This window comes from Lepidochelys kempii, chromosome 24 (assembly GCF_965140265.1).
Source record: "Lepidochelys kempii isolate rLepKem1 chromosome 24, rLepKem1.hap2, whole genome shotgun sequence".
In the NCBI taxonomy this organism is placed as follows: domain Eukaryota; kingdom Metazoa; phylum Chordata; order Testudines; family Cheloniidae; genus Lepidochelys; species Lepidochelys kempii.
Genome location: NC_133279.1, coordinates 18,580,857 through 18,594,450, shown reverse-complemented (window position 1 = coordinate 18,594,450; position 13,594 = coordinate 18,580,857). Strand labels below are relative to the sequence as shown.

Below are 13,594 nucleotides of genomic sequence, written 5' to 3'. Positions count from 1 at the left end.
CCCCCCAGCTGTGAACCCCCCATTCCTATCTCCCAGGCTCGGGGGCCCAGAGTCCCCTCCCAGCTGAGACCCCCCAGCTGTGAACCCCCAGCCCCCTCCTGGGCTGTGGGGCCCCAAAACTCCCCCAACTGAGACCCCCAACTTTGAGAACCTGAGTCCCACAGCTTGCAGGCCCTGAGACTGGGGGCTCAGGTGACACTTCCCTGAGGGGCACATTACCGGAGGCCACAGGCGCTGGGCAGGGAGGGTGATAGGATGCCAGGCTAGTGACCCCCTCCCAAAGGGAAGGCAGGATGTTCCAATGGTTAGGCCCTTGCCTAGGACTCAGGAACCCTGAGTTCCATCCCCTGCTCTCCCCAGCCTTCATGTGCCTAGGAGGGTAAGTCCCATAGGGTGGGCCCATGGGGCAAAGCCCCTGCAGTGGCGAGTCTCCGAGCTAGAGAGCTGGGGGCTTACGCTCTGTATGGTGACAGCCCCTGCAGGGGGGCGCAGTATAGCAAAGTGCATTGAGATCCCTAGCTGACACCACAGGTGAAAAACCCTCCCACCGTCCCCTCTCTTGGCAGGAAACAGCCCGGGTGTGTGGGGGGGGAAATGGTGTTTCCCCTAGAAATGTTTGGATGAAACTGAAATAGGACGCAGGGCTTTGGCTTGGTGTTTCTCCCTTTGCATAAACAGAAAAACAACCCTGTTCCGTGTGACTCAGCATTCACAGACACTGGGGAAGAGCCTCGAAGCTCGACAGGAACTCGCTCCTGGTCAGCCCCCCCGCGGTTTGCTAGAGGTGGATCCCAAAGGGTCCACACATTATTGAACCATCTGCTGATCCTTCAGCAGCTGAGCAATTGCTACAGGCGGCTGCAGAATCCAACAGCTCCCTGCTAACTCCACAGCCCCTCGGAGAGATGGGCCGAGGCGGGGGGAAGTCCCATAACCCCCCAGCTCCCGGAGTCACAGGCTGATGGGATGGGAGGGGCTCGGCTTGCGCATTTTACAAAAGGGAAGTTCTAGCCTGCGGCTTTTTGGGAGAAAAGTTACACGACATGGATTGTGACCCCTACAGGCTCAGACAGACGCTAGAGAGAGGTCACAGAGCAGGAGCCCCCCGCGCCAGGCGCTGCACAAACACAGACGGGCTACACGTGTCTCTAACCTCCAGGCATTCTCCCAGCAACCCCTTGCCATCGAGCCCTGGGAAAATCCCTGCTTCTCCCTGCAGCCCCACTTCCCTGCCAGGAATAAACACGGGCTATTTATACACCACACAGCCACTTAGAACTATGCCCGCAGCTCAGGCGAGCTGCAGAGAGGAAATCACAGGACTTCCAGGAACGGGCAGAGACGGGGGTGGGGGAGTTTGGGGGATGGCGTCACGCACCGGTGCTTGAGGACTTGCCCTTTCACTTCTGCCTTCACCCCAAGGGATTCCCCTTGCGCTGCAGAGAGCCACAGGAACGGAGCTGAGCACAGTCCCGGCATCCAACTGGCATCTCCTCTGCCCTACAGCAACCGCTGCCTACCATGAACCCCAACCCCACAGAGACCCCCTGCCTACCATGCACCCCACCAGCCCCACAGAGACCCCCCTGCCTACCATGCACCCCCAGCCCCACAGAGACCCCCTGCCTACCATGCACCCCACCAACCCCACAGAGACCCTCTGCCTAGCATGCACCCCACTAACCCAAGACTCCCTGCCTAACGTGCACCCCACCAGCCCCACAGAGACCCCCTGCCTAGCAATCATCCCTCCTGTTGGCATGACCTCATCCCTCACAGAAGTCCCCTACCTGGCATACACCCCATCCCTGCACCCTGCCTGGCATGCCCTCACCCAGCCTGCACCCACCCCCCAGGGTGTGACCAGCCCATCCCCCCAAACCTAGAGCCCAGCCCAGGGCTGGGAGAGAGGCAGATGCTATTTTTAACTCAGGCAGCTTCATCCTCAGCTCAGCGGCTGCAAAGGAAGCCAGGGCCAGTCCCTTGCGGGGAGGATGGGGGGGCATGGGGGAGCTGCACTTGTGTAAAAGGGGAATAGCCCCAGAACTGCTGCTTCAGCTCCCAGCCCTTGGCAACGTCAAACCCCATGTGGAACAGGCTCCGGGGGGCGGACGACAACACGTGAGGGGTCACCGTGTATCCAGCCCCCCAGCACAGGGGTCTCCCATGCGGCAGATCCTGCCGTGTCTGTGGTGCCCGGGGGGCAATGGCATCATCTCCCCCAGCACCAACATCCCTGCTGCCTGCCCCGCGCCAGCCCTGGCTCCAGCTGTTGAGAGCTCTGGCTGCTCCACAGTGGTCCCTAAACAGCCCAGGGGAGGGCACGTGCATGTGTGGGGGGGCTCACCCAGGTATCCTTGGCCAGAGCAGGCCCCCCCCTCCCCGTGCTGGGCAGTTGGGAGGGATTCAGTTAATTGGTCTTTAGCGGCCTACAAAAGCTGCCCTCAGACCCCCGCCCCATGCTATACTTGGGGCTGCAGCAGGGCAAGAAATGGGTGCCCCAACCCCCTGCCATGATTCAGCAAGACTGAGGCTCCTGCTGGGGATGGGGTCCCTGTCTGGGCACCCCCCAACGCCTCGCTTAGCCAAGGGGACGCTCAGCAAGATCATCAGGCAGCAGATTCCCAACGGATGAGAGGAAGCGACTCCCCCCCAAGGCAAGTGAGCCATTGGCACCCCGTGCTACCGGACATGGGGAGTCACCCAGGGAGAGAACACCAGCAACTGCTGACAAGTCGTGCACCCCAGTGCGGGTATGACACCGATCTCTAGGAGGGTCAGGATGAGACCTGCCTGAGGGGTGGGGGGAGTGGCCAATTGTCACGGAGTGTGGGGGAGTCCAGGCCCTGCACCCCTCTTCCTGGGATCCACTGAGACTCTCAGCCAGCCAGTAAAACAGAAGGTTTATTGGACCACAGGAACACAGTCCACAACAGAGCTTGTGGGTACAACCAGGACCCCTCAATCACGTCCTTCTGGGGGAGCAGGGAGCTTAGACCCCAGCCCTGGGGTTCCCTGTGTTCCTCCACCCAGCCCCAAACTGAAAACTAAACCCACCCAGCCGGTTCCCTGCTGCAGTCTCCGTCCACATTCCTGGGCAGAGGTGTCATCTCCCCCTCCGGGCTCAGGTGACAGGCTCTCAGGTCTCCCCTCCCCAGGGCACATTCCCAGGTCAACACTCCCCCCTCCCTGCTGGGTCACATCCTCACACCAGTCACCACCTTGCAGGGCTCTCTCACCTCCCCTCTGACACACAGCACTGGATGGGAGACAGGATGCTGGGCTAGATGGGCCCTCACCTGGCAACTCCTAGATGCCAAGCCTCAGCTAAAAGGCAGTGGATCCGACCCTGGGCTGGGGAGATGGCAGCCGGGCTCGGGGGTGGGTCCCAGGCCTTCCCAGAGCTACTGCCCAGTCCCAGCAAGTGTGGAACAGCTGCGAGCACTTCAAAGCTGGGAGCTGCCGGGTCAGGGCCAGGTCGGCCAAAAACCAACCGCAGGACTGCTGAACTGACACCACAAGCTCCCAAGGGGCATGGGGGCTGGAGGGGGCTGCCCCAGGCCTGCAAAGCCATGGGGAGACAAGTCCCACAACAGATCACAGAGCCCGGGTGTCCCCAGCGCCTCCAACCTGGGCAGGCGGCTCTGGCAGAGAATTAGGGGGATCCCAGCAGTGGGGGAGGTGGGTGGCACAGGGGAAAGGGGGGGGAATTCTGGGGAGAGGAGCAGCAGAGAATCAGGGAGGGGCCCTCGCAGGGAGGAGTGGGAGGAGGAGCCCCAATACAGAACCCCGGAGAGCAAGTCAGTCTGGGGCCCCCTTACTGGTTTCCCAGCTCCCCCACCCCTGACATCTGGCCCCAGCTCCTCTCAGCGTGGCCTGTGCACGAACCGTACACCACATTTCACACCTGAGCGGATGCTGCTTGTGGTGACAGGGGCCCGAAACCGCAGACACCTGCAGCGACACTCACAGGCCTCCCCAGTCCCCAACCAGGGGCAATGGGCCCCCAGCCCTCCAGGCTGACCCTTCCCCTGTCAGATGGGCTCCCGCCCAACCTGGAATCTAGGAAGGCGCAATGGGGCACGAGACAAACGGCAGAACCTGCGGTGCCGACAGAGCCGGGCGACCCCCCCGAGCCTGCCACCAACCTGGGCAGCTACTAATAAAATGGACGTTTTCCAACTCAAACCTGGACCCGCCCCAGAGCAGGCTGGGTTTGGGAAGCAGGTCCAACTGATGCTTTCTGTCGCCCCAGACACTGCACATGAGCCGGCGGGTCTGATGTTCCCACGCCCCCCCCCGGGATTTTTAGTTTTCTGTTGATTGAAATGGAAATTTCTGTGACCACAAAACGAAAAGCACCAGCCGTTTCGGTTGGAAAGTTTGGGTTTTTTCCTGCCCACAGAAGTCGTTTCTGCCCATCTCTAGATAGTTGGCGATTCACTGTCCCCGCACACACCCCCTTCTATACCCCTCCAGCGCAATGCCCCATAGACGCCCCTCACCCTGCTAACAATGCATTTCCAGTGTGCCCCCGGCCGGCTCCCTCCCACGCACACCCTGCAGTAATACAGGTGAGTGGGGGGAGGGCGTATGTGCCCCCAGCACACCCTCCTTAGCGCTGCGCATCCCCCCAGTATGCAATCCTTGGTGCTCCGCGCCCCCCCCAGCATGCCCGCCTTGGTGCAGCATGCCCCCCCCCAGACACCATGCACCTTCTCCAGCATGTCCTCCTTAGCGCCATGCACCCCCCCAGCACACCCACCTCGGCATCATGTGCCCTACCCCCCCAGGACACCCACCTTGACACCACACGCCCCCCAAGCACACCCGCCTTGGCGCCCCATTACCCACCTTGGCACAGCACCCCCCTCCCACCAGCACACCCTCCTTGGCACTATGCCCCCCCCAGCACGCCCTCCTTGACCCTGTACACAGCTGCCCTCCCAAACACACCTGCCTTCATGCACATGCCCCTGCCCTCCCAATAATGCAGACTCTTCCTCCCGCCACCTGCGCAGCCCTTCATGCTCCCCCCAGCAATACTCTTTTCAGCCCCTCTTTCCCCCCAGCAATGAGAAGAGACGGGGCTGGGCCTGGGGTCCAAGGAGACTTTATTACACACAAAATGGAGACAGACTGTTCCGGTGCCATAGCAACCAACACACTATGAAAATAACCTCTCTAGGGAGCTCGGGGCCCCAGGATATTTACACTGAGGGGGCGGAGGAGCTGGCCCGTAAGACACAGCATGGGGGGGGGGGGGCGTAAACAGAGTGTCACACACAGACACTAGGAGACAAGGGAGAAACAATGCTCCCTAGGGCAGAAGTATACTGGGCGCCCCGGGGCCATCCGCCCCCAAAGCTGGGCAGGTCACAGACATAGGGTGCACCTCGGGGAAGCCCCCCAAACTGAGATGGGGTCACACAGACTTTCCCGCTCTCATTCCAGGTGGGGCAGAATCAGGCAAATCACATCTTGAATCGAGGGAGCTGCGTGGGCCATCTTTTAAAGAGGGAGGGGGATCTGTGTTCCCCCATTTTCAGCCAGGCTGGGGGACCCCAGCACAGCCCCCGTCCCGTCCCCCATCGTCCCCCACCCCCAACCTCCGAGGCTGACGCCTGGCTCGGGAACTACTCTAGTGTACAAAAAAAGAGGCATCAGCACGAACCTTCCTGTTGGGAGGGGGGCTCATCTCCCCATCCTGCCCCCCTTCCCAGCACTTGGGGGTCCCCAGCCCCATGTGTTCACCCAGAGCAGAGCATCCCCATCCCACCACATGGGTGTCAATGGAGCCTCTCCCCCAACACAAGGGTGCATCTCCCCCCACCTGGCCAGGCAGCCAAGACCCGCCTCCTGCCTGGGGCTTGGCCCCCAGGAGTTTCCGCAGCCCCCTGAGTTAATCCGTCTCTGCTCCCCAGAGTCTCTCGTCCTCTCCCGCGAGGGCTTCACCCCCCATTGTCTCGGCTTCCCCGCAGGGCAGGGCAGGGCAGAGCAGTCACACGTAGACAGCCGTCTTGGAGATGATGGACCCGTCGTGCTGCGACTCCATGTCGTCGTCCTCGTAGCCGCTCGGAGCGCTGTGCCCGGGGTGGGCGCTGAGCCGCAACATGGGCCCCACCTCGTCAAGCCGCTCCTCCTCCTCCTCCTCTTCCTCCTCATGCCGCTGGCCGGGGTAGCCATAGGGGCCGGGCTGCTCCCCGGGGGCCCCCTCGCCTGGTGCGGCCTTGAGGGGCCGGTCCAGCTCCGAGTCGGGGCGGTAGGTGAAGTTGTGGGGCGCCCCATTGCCGTAGACGCGGGTGGTGGGGTCATAGGCACCCTTGACAGGGGGGCGGGCACGGCGCCGGCGGAGCAGGAAGAATACCAGAGCCCCCAGCAGGGCGAGCGCCAGGATGCCCCCGACGAGGCCCCCAGCCACGGCTCCGGCGCTGCTCTGCAGCCTCGTGGGGTGCTCTGGAGTAGAGAAAAGACGGGGCAGGGGGTCACTCTCCAAGCTTCGGGGGATGGAGCCGTGGGGGGAGGGCCGGGGTCGTGGCGACCCCTTGGTCATCTGACGCACGCTTCCATGCAGAGCCGGGTCCTCCTGGGGCCGAGACGGGGTCTCCCCTCCCTTCCCCGCTCTGCCCAGTGCCCCCAAATCTCACACCCCGCCTGGACCCACAATGCACCTGGGCCCCTGCATGCCCATTCCAACAAGGCACCCAGCTGTGGGCACATGCCTCACCCCCTGCCCTACCCCTCCAATGCACCTGGGCCCCGCATGCCCATCCCCCTCAACACATCTGGCTGTTGGCACATGCCCCACCCCCACCCCACCGGGCTGTTGGCACACACCAAGCCCCCTGCCACATAATGCACCTGGCTGTGGACACATGCCTCACCCCCATAATGCACCGGGCTAGTCGCACACACCAAGCCCCCTGTCTCCCTCTCCACAATGCACCCGGCAGTTGGCACACACCAAGCCGCCTGCCCCCCGTGCATCCGGCTAACGGCACATCGCCTGCCCCACAATGCACCTGGTTATTGGTATATGCCCCACACACTCCCCCACAACGCAGCTGGTTTGCCCTGCCCTCCCACAATGCACTTGGGTATTAACTGACCCCCCCACCCTGACCCCCATATTAATGTTCACACATGCTGCAAGGCCTACAAAGCCTGGCTGCTGCAGGAGCCTCGCACCTGTGTGCAGATCCTGAGAGCAGAGAATTATTGGCACATGACAGTCACAGGCATCCCCATCCCCGCAATGCTGCCCAGTCACCACCAGAGCAGTAACAGTGGGAGTCCTGACGCCAGCCCAGCCCAGCCCCCTCCTTAACCCACCAGACCCCCCCTCCTACTCCTAAGAACCAGGGAGAGAACCCAGGAGTCCTGAGACCAGACCAGCCCCGATTGACTAGGAAAAGCTGAAGCTGCGGGACATTACCCCAGCTCCCGGACTGCAGGACCCCTGGGGAGGTGGGGGAATGGGCGGGGAAGAGCCTGCAGCTTCCAGCAGGGGTGTGGGAGAGCCCACCACACCTCCAGAAAAGGCAATGAGATGTAACACATTCCCGGAGCAGCTTCCACCAGCTAGGCAGGGCCTCTGCCCCCCGTCCCTCACTCAGAGGGCACAGGCTCCAGAAGGATCCAGAGCAATGCCTTGGGGAGAGGCAATGAAGCAGCCGGGGGGGGGGGGGGGGATGAGGGGGGAAGGGGTAGGAGCCAACAACATTTGCAAGGACCCCCTCTCGTCCCAGGAGAGGCCCCTTCGCCTCCCAGGGGATGACACAGACACCCCTCCCCCACTCCTGAGAGCCCCACCCCCTGGAACTTCCAATATCCCCGCATGAGATCGCGCCACCTTCCCCTGGGAGCCCCCCCAGCACACAGACCCCCCAGCCCTGGATGAGCCTCCCACCCCCACCCTGCGCTCCTCCAGCCCTTTGAACAGACCCTGGACCCAGATCACACACGGGACACCCCCCATTCTCAGCCACCAGGGAAGGACCCCCGCGCACTCACCTCGCACCAGGATGATCTGCTCGACCCGTGTCGTCCCCACGCTATTAGTGACCTGGCAGATGAAGGTCGTGTTCACCGCCACGTCCACCGACTGCACCAGCAGCCGGTCGCCCTGTACCTGCACCGTGGGGGGCAGCGGCCCGCTGGGGCTGGGGGAAGGGAGGGGAGAGGCTGGTTAGAGACCAGGGCAGGGGGACCCGACTCCCAGCATACCCACCCCACGCCCTTCTCAGACCTGGGGTTTGACCTGGCTCCCAGCCCCATCCCATGATCTACACACTAGACCCCATGTCCCTCCCAGAGCTGGGACAGAACCCAGGACTCCTGGCTCCCAGGCCCCACCCAGCATTTAAAGCAGGACAACCCCCAACACACTTGCTGCTGACACACTATGGGGAGTGGGGGGCAGAGGGAGACCCAGGCAGCAGTGGGCAGCCACTGGGACAACGGTTCCGAGCTCTGTGCCAGGGGCTGGGTGGGGCCCCCCAGGTAACCCCTCCGATGCTCAAAGTAAGCATGGCTGCCACACTGCCCAAAGCACACTGACCCCCACCCCCCAGCCGCAGTCCTCCCCGGCACAGGGCTCTCCTTTCAGCCCGGCTGCCGAGTGACCAACAGCTGGCTGCCCTGCTCCTAGCAGGGTCTGGGGGTGCGGGGGTGCAGCTGTTCCTCCCGGGTGGGAAAGATGAACTGGTTCAGACCATCAGCCTCCCGGGCCTTGCAGAAGCGGGGACAGAATGAGACAGCCCCCTCCCAGCCAACCGAGTCTCCCACAGGGACAGGCCACCCTGAGGTGAGGAGCCCGCCTACAGAGAGTGCCCGGGGCCCCTCACTAGCCTGGCTCTGGGGAGTTTGGGGCCCTGCTAACCAGCAGAACAGGACCTGAGGCCCTTCACAACCTAGAAAAACAGGTTTGGGAGCTGGTTTATGTTTTCATTTCCTCCTCCCCATGGGAGCAGCACCATGAGCCAGGACCTGCCACCCCTCCTGTAAATGTAATCCCTTTGTCCCCTGGAACACCCCTTCTCCCATGAGGGGCACAGAACCCAGGAGTCCTGGCTCCCAGCCCTGCAGCTTTAACCCTCTAGACCTCACTCCCCTCCCAGAGCCAAGGACCCTCTCTCCCTGCCGTAACCCCAGGGCAGCCTGCACCCCAAACCCCTCATCCCCGGCCCCATCCCAGAGCCTGCACTCCCAGCCGGAGCCCCAGCCCTGAACCCTCATCCCTGGCCCAACCACAGAGTCCCCTCCCACACTCCAAACCCCTCGGCCCCACTCCCACCACATGAATTTTGTTTTGTGCATGTGCACATGGGTGGGAAAAATGAGAGGGAACACTGCCTCCCAGCCCCCCCTGCTCTAACCCACTAGGCCCCACTTGCCTCCCAGAGCCAGGGATACAACCCAGGAGTCCTGGCTCCCAGCCCCACAGCTCTAACGCACTAGATCCCAATCTAGGAGTCAGCCAGTGTGTTTCGGGGGTGGGGAGGGGGGGCCTAACAGCAGCATCTCCTCCCCCATGGGCCTGTGCAGGGACTCACGTGCTCCAGGAGTAATGGGTGGGTTTGGGGTTCCCTTTGGCCACACATCTCAGCACGGCCTCATTCCGGCTCACATACCAGTTGTCATCATAGCCCTCGATGGTGACTTGCGGGGGGTCTGTGGAGAAAGCAGAGGGGCCAGTCAGACCCTACCGCCTGCCTTTGGGGCCCAAGCTATCCTTGTCCCAGAGACAGAGAACCCAGGAGTCCTGGCCCCCAGCCCCTCCCCACCTTCTAACCCACTAGATCCCACTCCCCCACCAGGGACAGGAAAGAACCCAGGAGTCCTGGCTCCCAGGCCCTCTGCTCTAGCCCCCACTCCCCTCCCAGAGCCACGGATGGGACCCAGGAGCCCCGGGCCCCGCACTCACACAGCACGGACAGCGTGACAGGTATGTTCTCTGGCTCCGTCAGTGTCCTCTGGCTGATGACGCAGGTGATTTGCTCCTGGTCTGCCACCGCCGTGGGCACCATGTTGAACTGGCTGGTGACAGTGACGGTGCCGTCTCCGTTGGCCACCTCGGAGGCATTGAAATTGCCGGGAAGGGTGGCGATCCAGGTGATGCGGGCAGGGGGTTTGCCATTGGCTGAGGTGCAGACGGCCACCGGGATCATGGCGTTACCCGCCACCACCTTCCGCGACTCCGCCGTGTTGGTGGGCCTGGCTGGGGGGACCAGAGGGCAGGGTTAGCCAGTGGCGTTCCCCAGGCTCCTCCAGCCAAGATCGGGGGCGCCGTCGCGCCAGGCACTGTGCAGAGATTGGACTTGGCCAAGCTCCGTGGGAGCTGACCCAGGAGTCCCGAGTCCCAGCTCCCCGGACTCATCTCGCCAAGATCCTGTCGCTGAAAGTCCCGTTCCCAGCAGCTGCCCAACGAGATCTTCTCCCAGGGCGACCTGGTAGCCGTGCCTAACTATGCTTTCCCCATCGTTAATTAAACCAATTAGCACAGGCAGTTCTGCCCATGTCAGACACAGGAACGAGGAACCCCAAGGCACCGATTTCACCACTTCCCCTGCCCTGGGAGTGGCGCAGGCTGCATCTGATCCCAGGGGCATCCCACAGACCATTCCCTAAGAAGATGGGACCTGCAGGCCAAACCATCAGCCCCACACCCCCCCTAGAAGGGAAGGCCTGTATCTCATTCCCCCACCCCCACCCCAGCCAGTCCCATGCCCTTGGGTGGGATTGGCACACCCTAGAAGGGAAGGCCCCATGTGACATTCCCCCCCAACCAGTTCCCTGCCTGGGGCGCCCCCCTCACCCAGGATGCTGAGTGTGGTGACCCCATCCTCGTTGCCATGAGGGTAGGTGGCGAATTCGCAGATGTAGGTGCCCTCGTCGCCCATGCGCAGGGGCTGGATGATCAGCGTGGCGTCCTGCAGGGAGACGTTCAGAAACCGGATTCTGCCGCTGTTGTCCAAGGGGAAGTTGGGCTTGTGGTCCGGGAGGTAGACAGCCACGTTCTGCTTCTTGCCCCCCATCTCCTTCATCCAGGTAACCTGGCTGACCTTGACGTCGGAGCTGGTTGTGGGGAAGAGGCATTGCAGCGTGGCCTCATCGCCCACATAGCCCGTGACCTCATTCCGGACCTTCACCCGCTGGGTCAGCACCACTGTGGGGGGAAGAGACAGAGCCAGTTAGTGGGACAGGGACAGCCACTAGACCCAATGCCACTCACAGAGTTGGGATGGAACCCAGGAGTCTGCTCTCCCAGACCCTCCTGCTTTGACCCGCTGGACCCCACTCCCCTCCCAGAGCTAGAAACGAGGACTCCTGGCTCCCAGCCCCCCTGTTCTGACCACTAAACGCCACTCCCCTCTCAGAGCCAGAACAGAACCCAGGAGTCCTGGTTCCCCGCCCCTCTGCTCTGACCACTAAACCCCACTCCCCTCACAGAGCCAGGAAGAGAACCCAGCCCTCCAGCTCTAACCACTAGACCCCACGTCCTTCCCAGAGCCAGGAGAGATCCAAGACAGATCCAAATGTCGTGATTCACAGCCTAGAGAGAGACTGAGCTGATTAGTGATTGTAGGGGGAGAACAAGAGAGACACACCCCCATGAGTATCCCACACTGAGCTCCAAGCCCCTGCAGCCCAGAGATGGCCAGCTCCTCACTAGGGATGCCCCTCTGACAGGGAAACGTGGAAGGCTGGGAGCCTGAACCCCAGAGAGTTACAGATGGGTTTGGGGGGATAATTCCGATAGGAGCCATTTAAGTTGCAGGTGTTATTCTGGGGGTCTGACTAGATGATCTAATGGTCTCTCCACCTATGGACCTGCTTTTCCTGCCTGCCCGGGACCCTTGTACCCACAGATCCAGGGCGATTCAGGTCAGAAGGGACTGTTCGTGCTTGCAGTCTGACCTGCTGTATAGCACAGGCCAGGGAATTCAACGCAGTCCCCCTGCACAAACCCGCCTCTCAGCGAGAGCCCACCACTTCCCATGGGAGTCCCTCCCAATCCACTCAGAACTGATGCCTTGTTTCCAGTTGTACCATGTCTGGCTTTACTGTCCCATCACTGGCTCCTGTTCTGCTTCTCTGCTCGGTTCAGAGAGCCTTTCAGCGCCTGGGACAGTCACCTCCTCAGGGGCGTTGGAGCAGTGTGTAGAGGGGCGTGCCAAGAACCACTGAACCAAACTGTAAACTCTGCATGTGATGGAAACCACTTCGAGCCCCCGACCCCTGCACCTCGTGACCCTTGTGAGACACTAGCCAGACCGAGCACGCTCAGTCTCGCTCCAAGGCATTTTCTCCAGCCCTCAGATCATTTCTGCAGCTCTTCTCTGCCCACGGGTTTAACTCTATGGGTTTGGGGCACGCAGAGCCCTGTACGAACGCGCCTGTTCCTGGGTCGTTTGCCCAAGTAACAACGCCTGGGCAAGGGCTGCACAGTGAATTGCTCCGATAGAACTGAATGCTGCAGCTTTGTAACCGGTCCAACTGCATGCTTAGACCTAAGCCCACCTCCAGCCAACCCAGTGTGTCCATTTACACCAGTTACCTGAATCCCTTTAAACCCAGACCTTAAAGAGGTGCAGCTCTGCATATAGACAAGGCCAAGGGACAACTGGGGCCGGTTCAGAAAAGGGAAAAGCTAGGCTGCATACCATGGAAAAATATCACAACAGAGAGATGGATCAGGCTGGAGAATTGTCTCCCCAAAGGAAGAGCTGGGAGCCCCAACATTGGGCAAGGGGTCCCTGTATAAATAGCCCCACGCCCCATCCCATCAGGGATGCACCAGATGAAGATCTCTTCCGCCGTGCTGCCATGAATTCGTAAAAGAGCAAGCGTGCAGTTTAAAGCACTGTCACCCTCCCGCGCCCCAATCCAGAGCGAGGGAGAATCGGGCAGAGGCTGCCAGCCGTGGGACATGGGAAGGTTTCTAGCCCAGCCAGCTGAATGCTGCTACAGGTGCTGATCAAACGCACTCCATTTAACAGGCCCCCTTGCACCCGATTTGTTCATCCCGCTAACCGGAGACAGCGCTGCTCTCCCAAGGAGAACCATGCAGGGTCTGGGAGCCTCCCCCGGCCATCTGTCTGTCCAATGTGCCATTGTATTCCAGCACAGACAGACTGACTCGTTCTATCCACAGCCCCAGACCGGCATGCACAGATACACGCCCATCCAACTCTCTCACACAAAGGCTTCCACCTCTCCCTGTACAGTCACTAATCTGAAATTTTCGTGACTCAGGGCCACATAAGACCCATTGTTTTTGTTTCTTAAACTCTTCCTCCCCCCACCCCGATTTGGCTGGTTTTGCCTTCTGCTTTTTGAGCTGTTTTCTTGTCTCCTGACACCCCACCCTGCCAGCCAGGAGAGCCAGAATGGACTTTTTCCAAACAAAAGCGGCAAGTCTCAAATAAATCACATGATCCTGGGAGCTGGGTCTTTATGAGGAAACATCAGACAGCACAAGAGTCATGACAACAGCAGCACAAGTCAGGCAGAGCGCTGGATCTCCCCAGCCCCGCCCCCAGTGTGCATCTCCACACCGTGTCTCCATGCGGACATCCCTGCTCCCCCCCTT

At 61.4% G+C, this 13,594-nt stretch overlaps 1 protein-coding gene across 6 annotated transcripts in view; it reads right to left on the bottom strand.

Annotated features, from left to right (window-relative positions):
• NECTIN2 (nectin cell adhesion molecule 2) overlaps positions 1–13,594 on the bottom strand; it is a 40,727-nt gene that overhangs the window by 12,516 nt on the left and 14,617 nt on the right. For 4 of the 6 annotated variants that reach the window (XM_073323250.1, XM_073323252.1, XM_073323256.1 and 1 more), the window contains exons 2-5: positions 10,817–11,167; positions 9,926–10,219; positions 9,555–9,672; positions 8,014–8,162 (exon numbers count right to left, since the gene is read on the bottom strand). In XM_073323250.1, the coding sequence (XP_073179351.1) occupies positions 8,014–8,162; positions 9,555–9,672; positions 9,926–10,219; positions 10,817–11,167 (912 nt within the window). Of the gene's footprint in view, positions 1–5,097; positions 6,457–8,013; positions 8,163–9,554; positions 9,673–9,925; positions 10,220–10,816; positions 11,168–12,051; positions 13,591–13,594 lie in introns of those variants that run through there. The other 2 variants (XM_073323254.1, XM_073323251.1) reach the window with 2 other exon arrangements.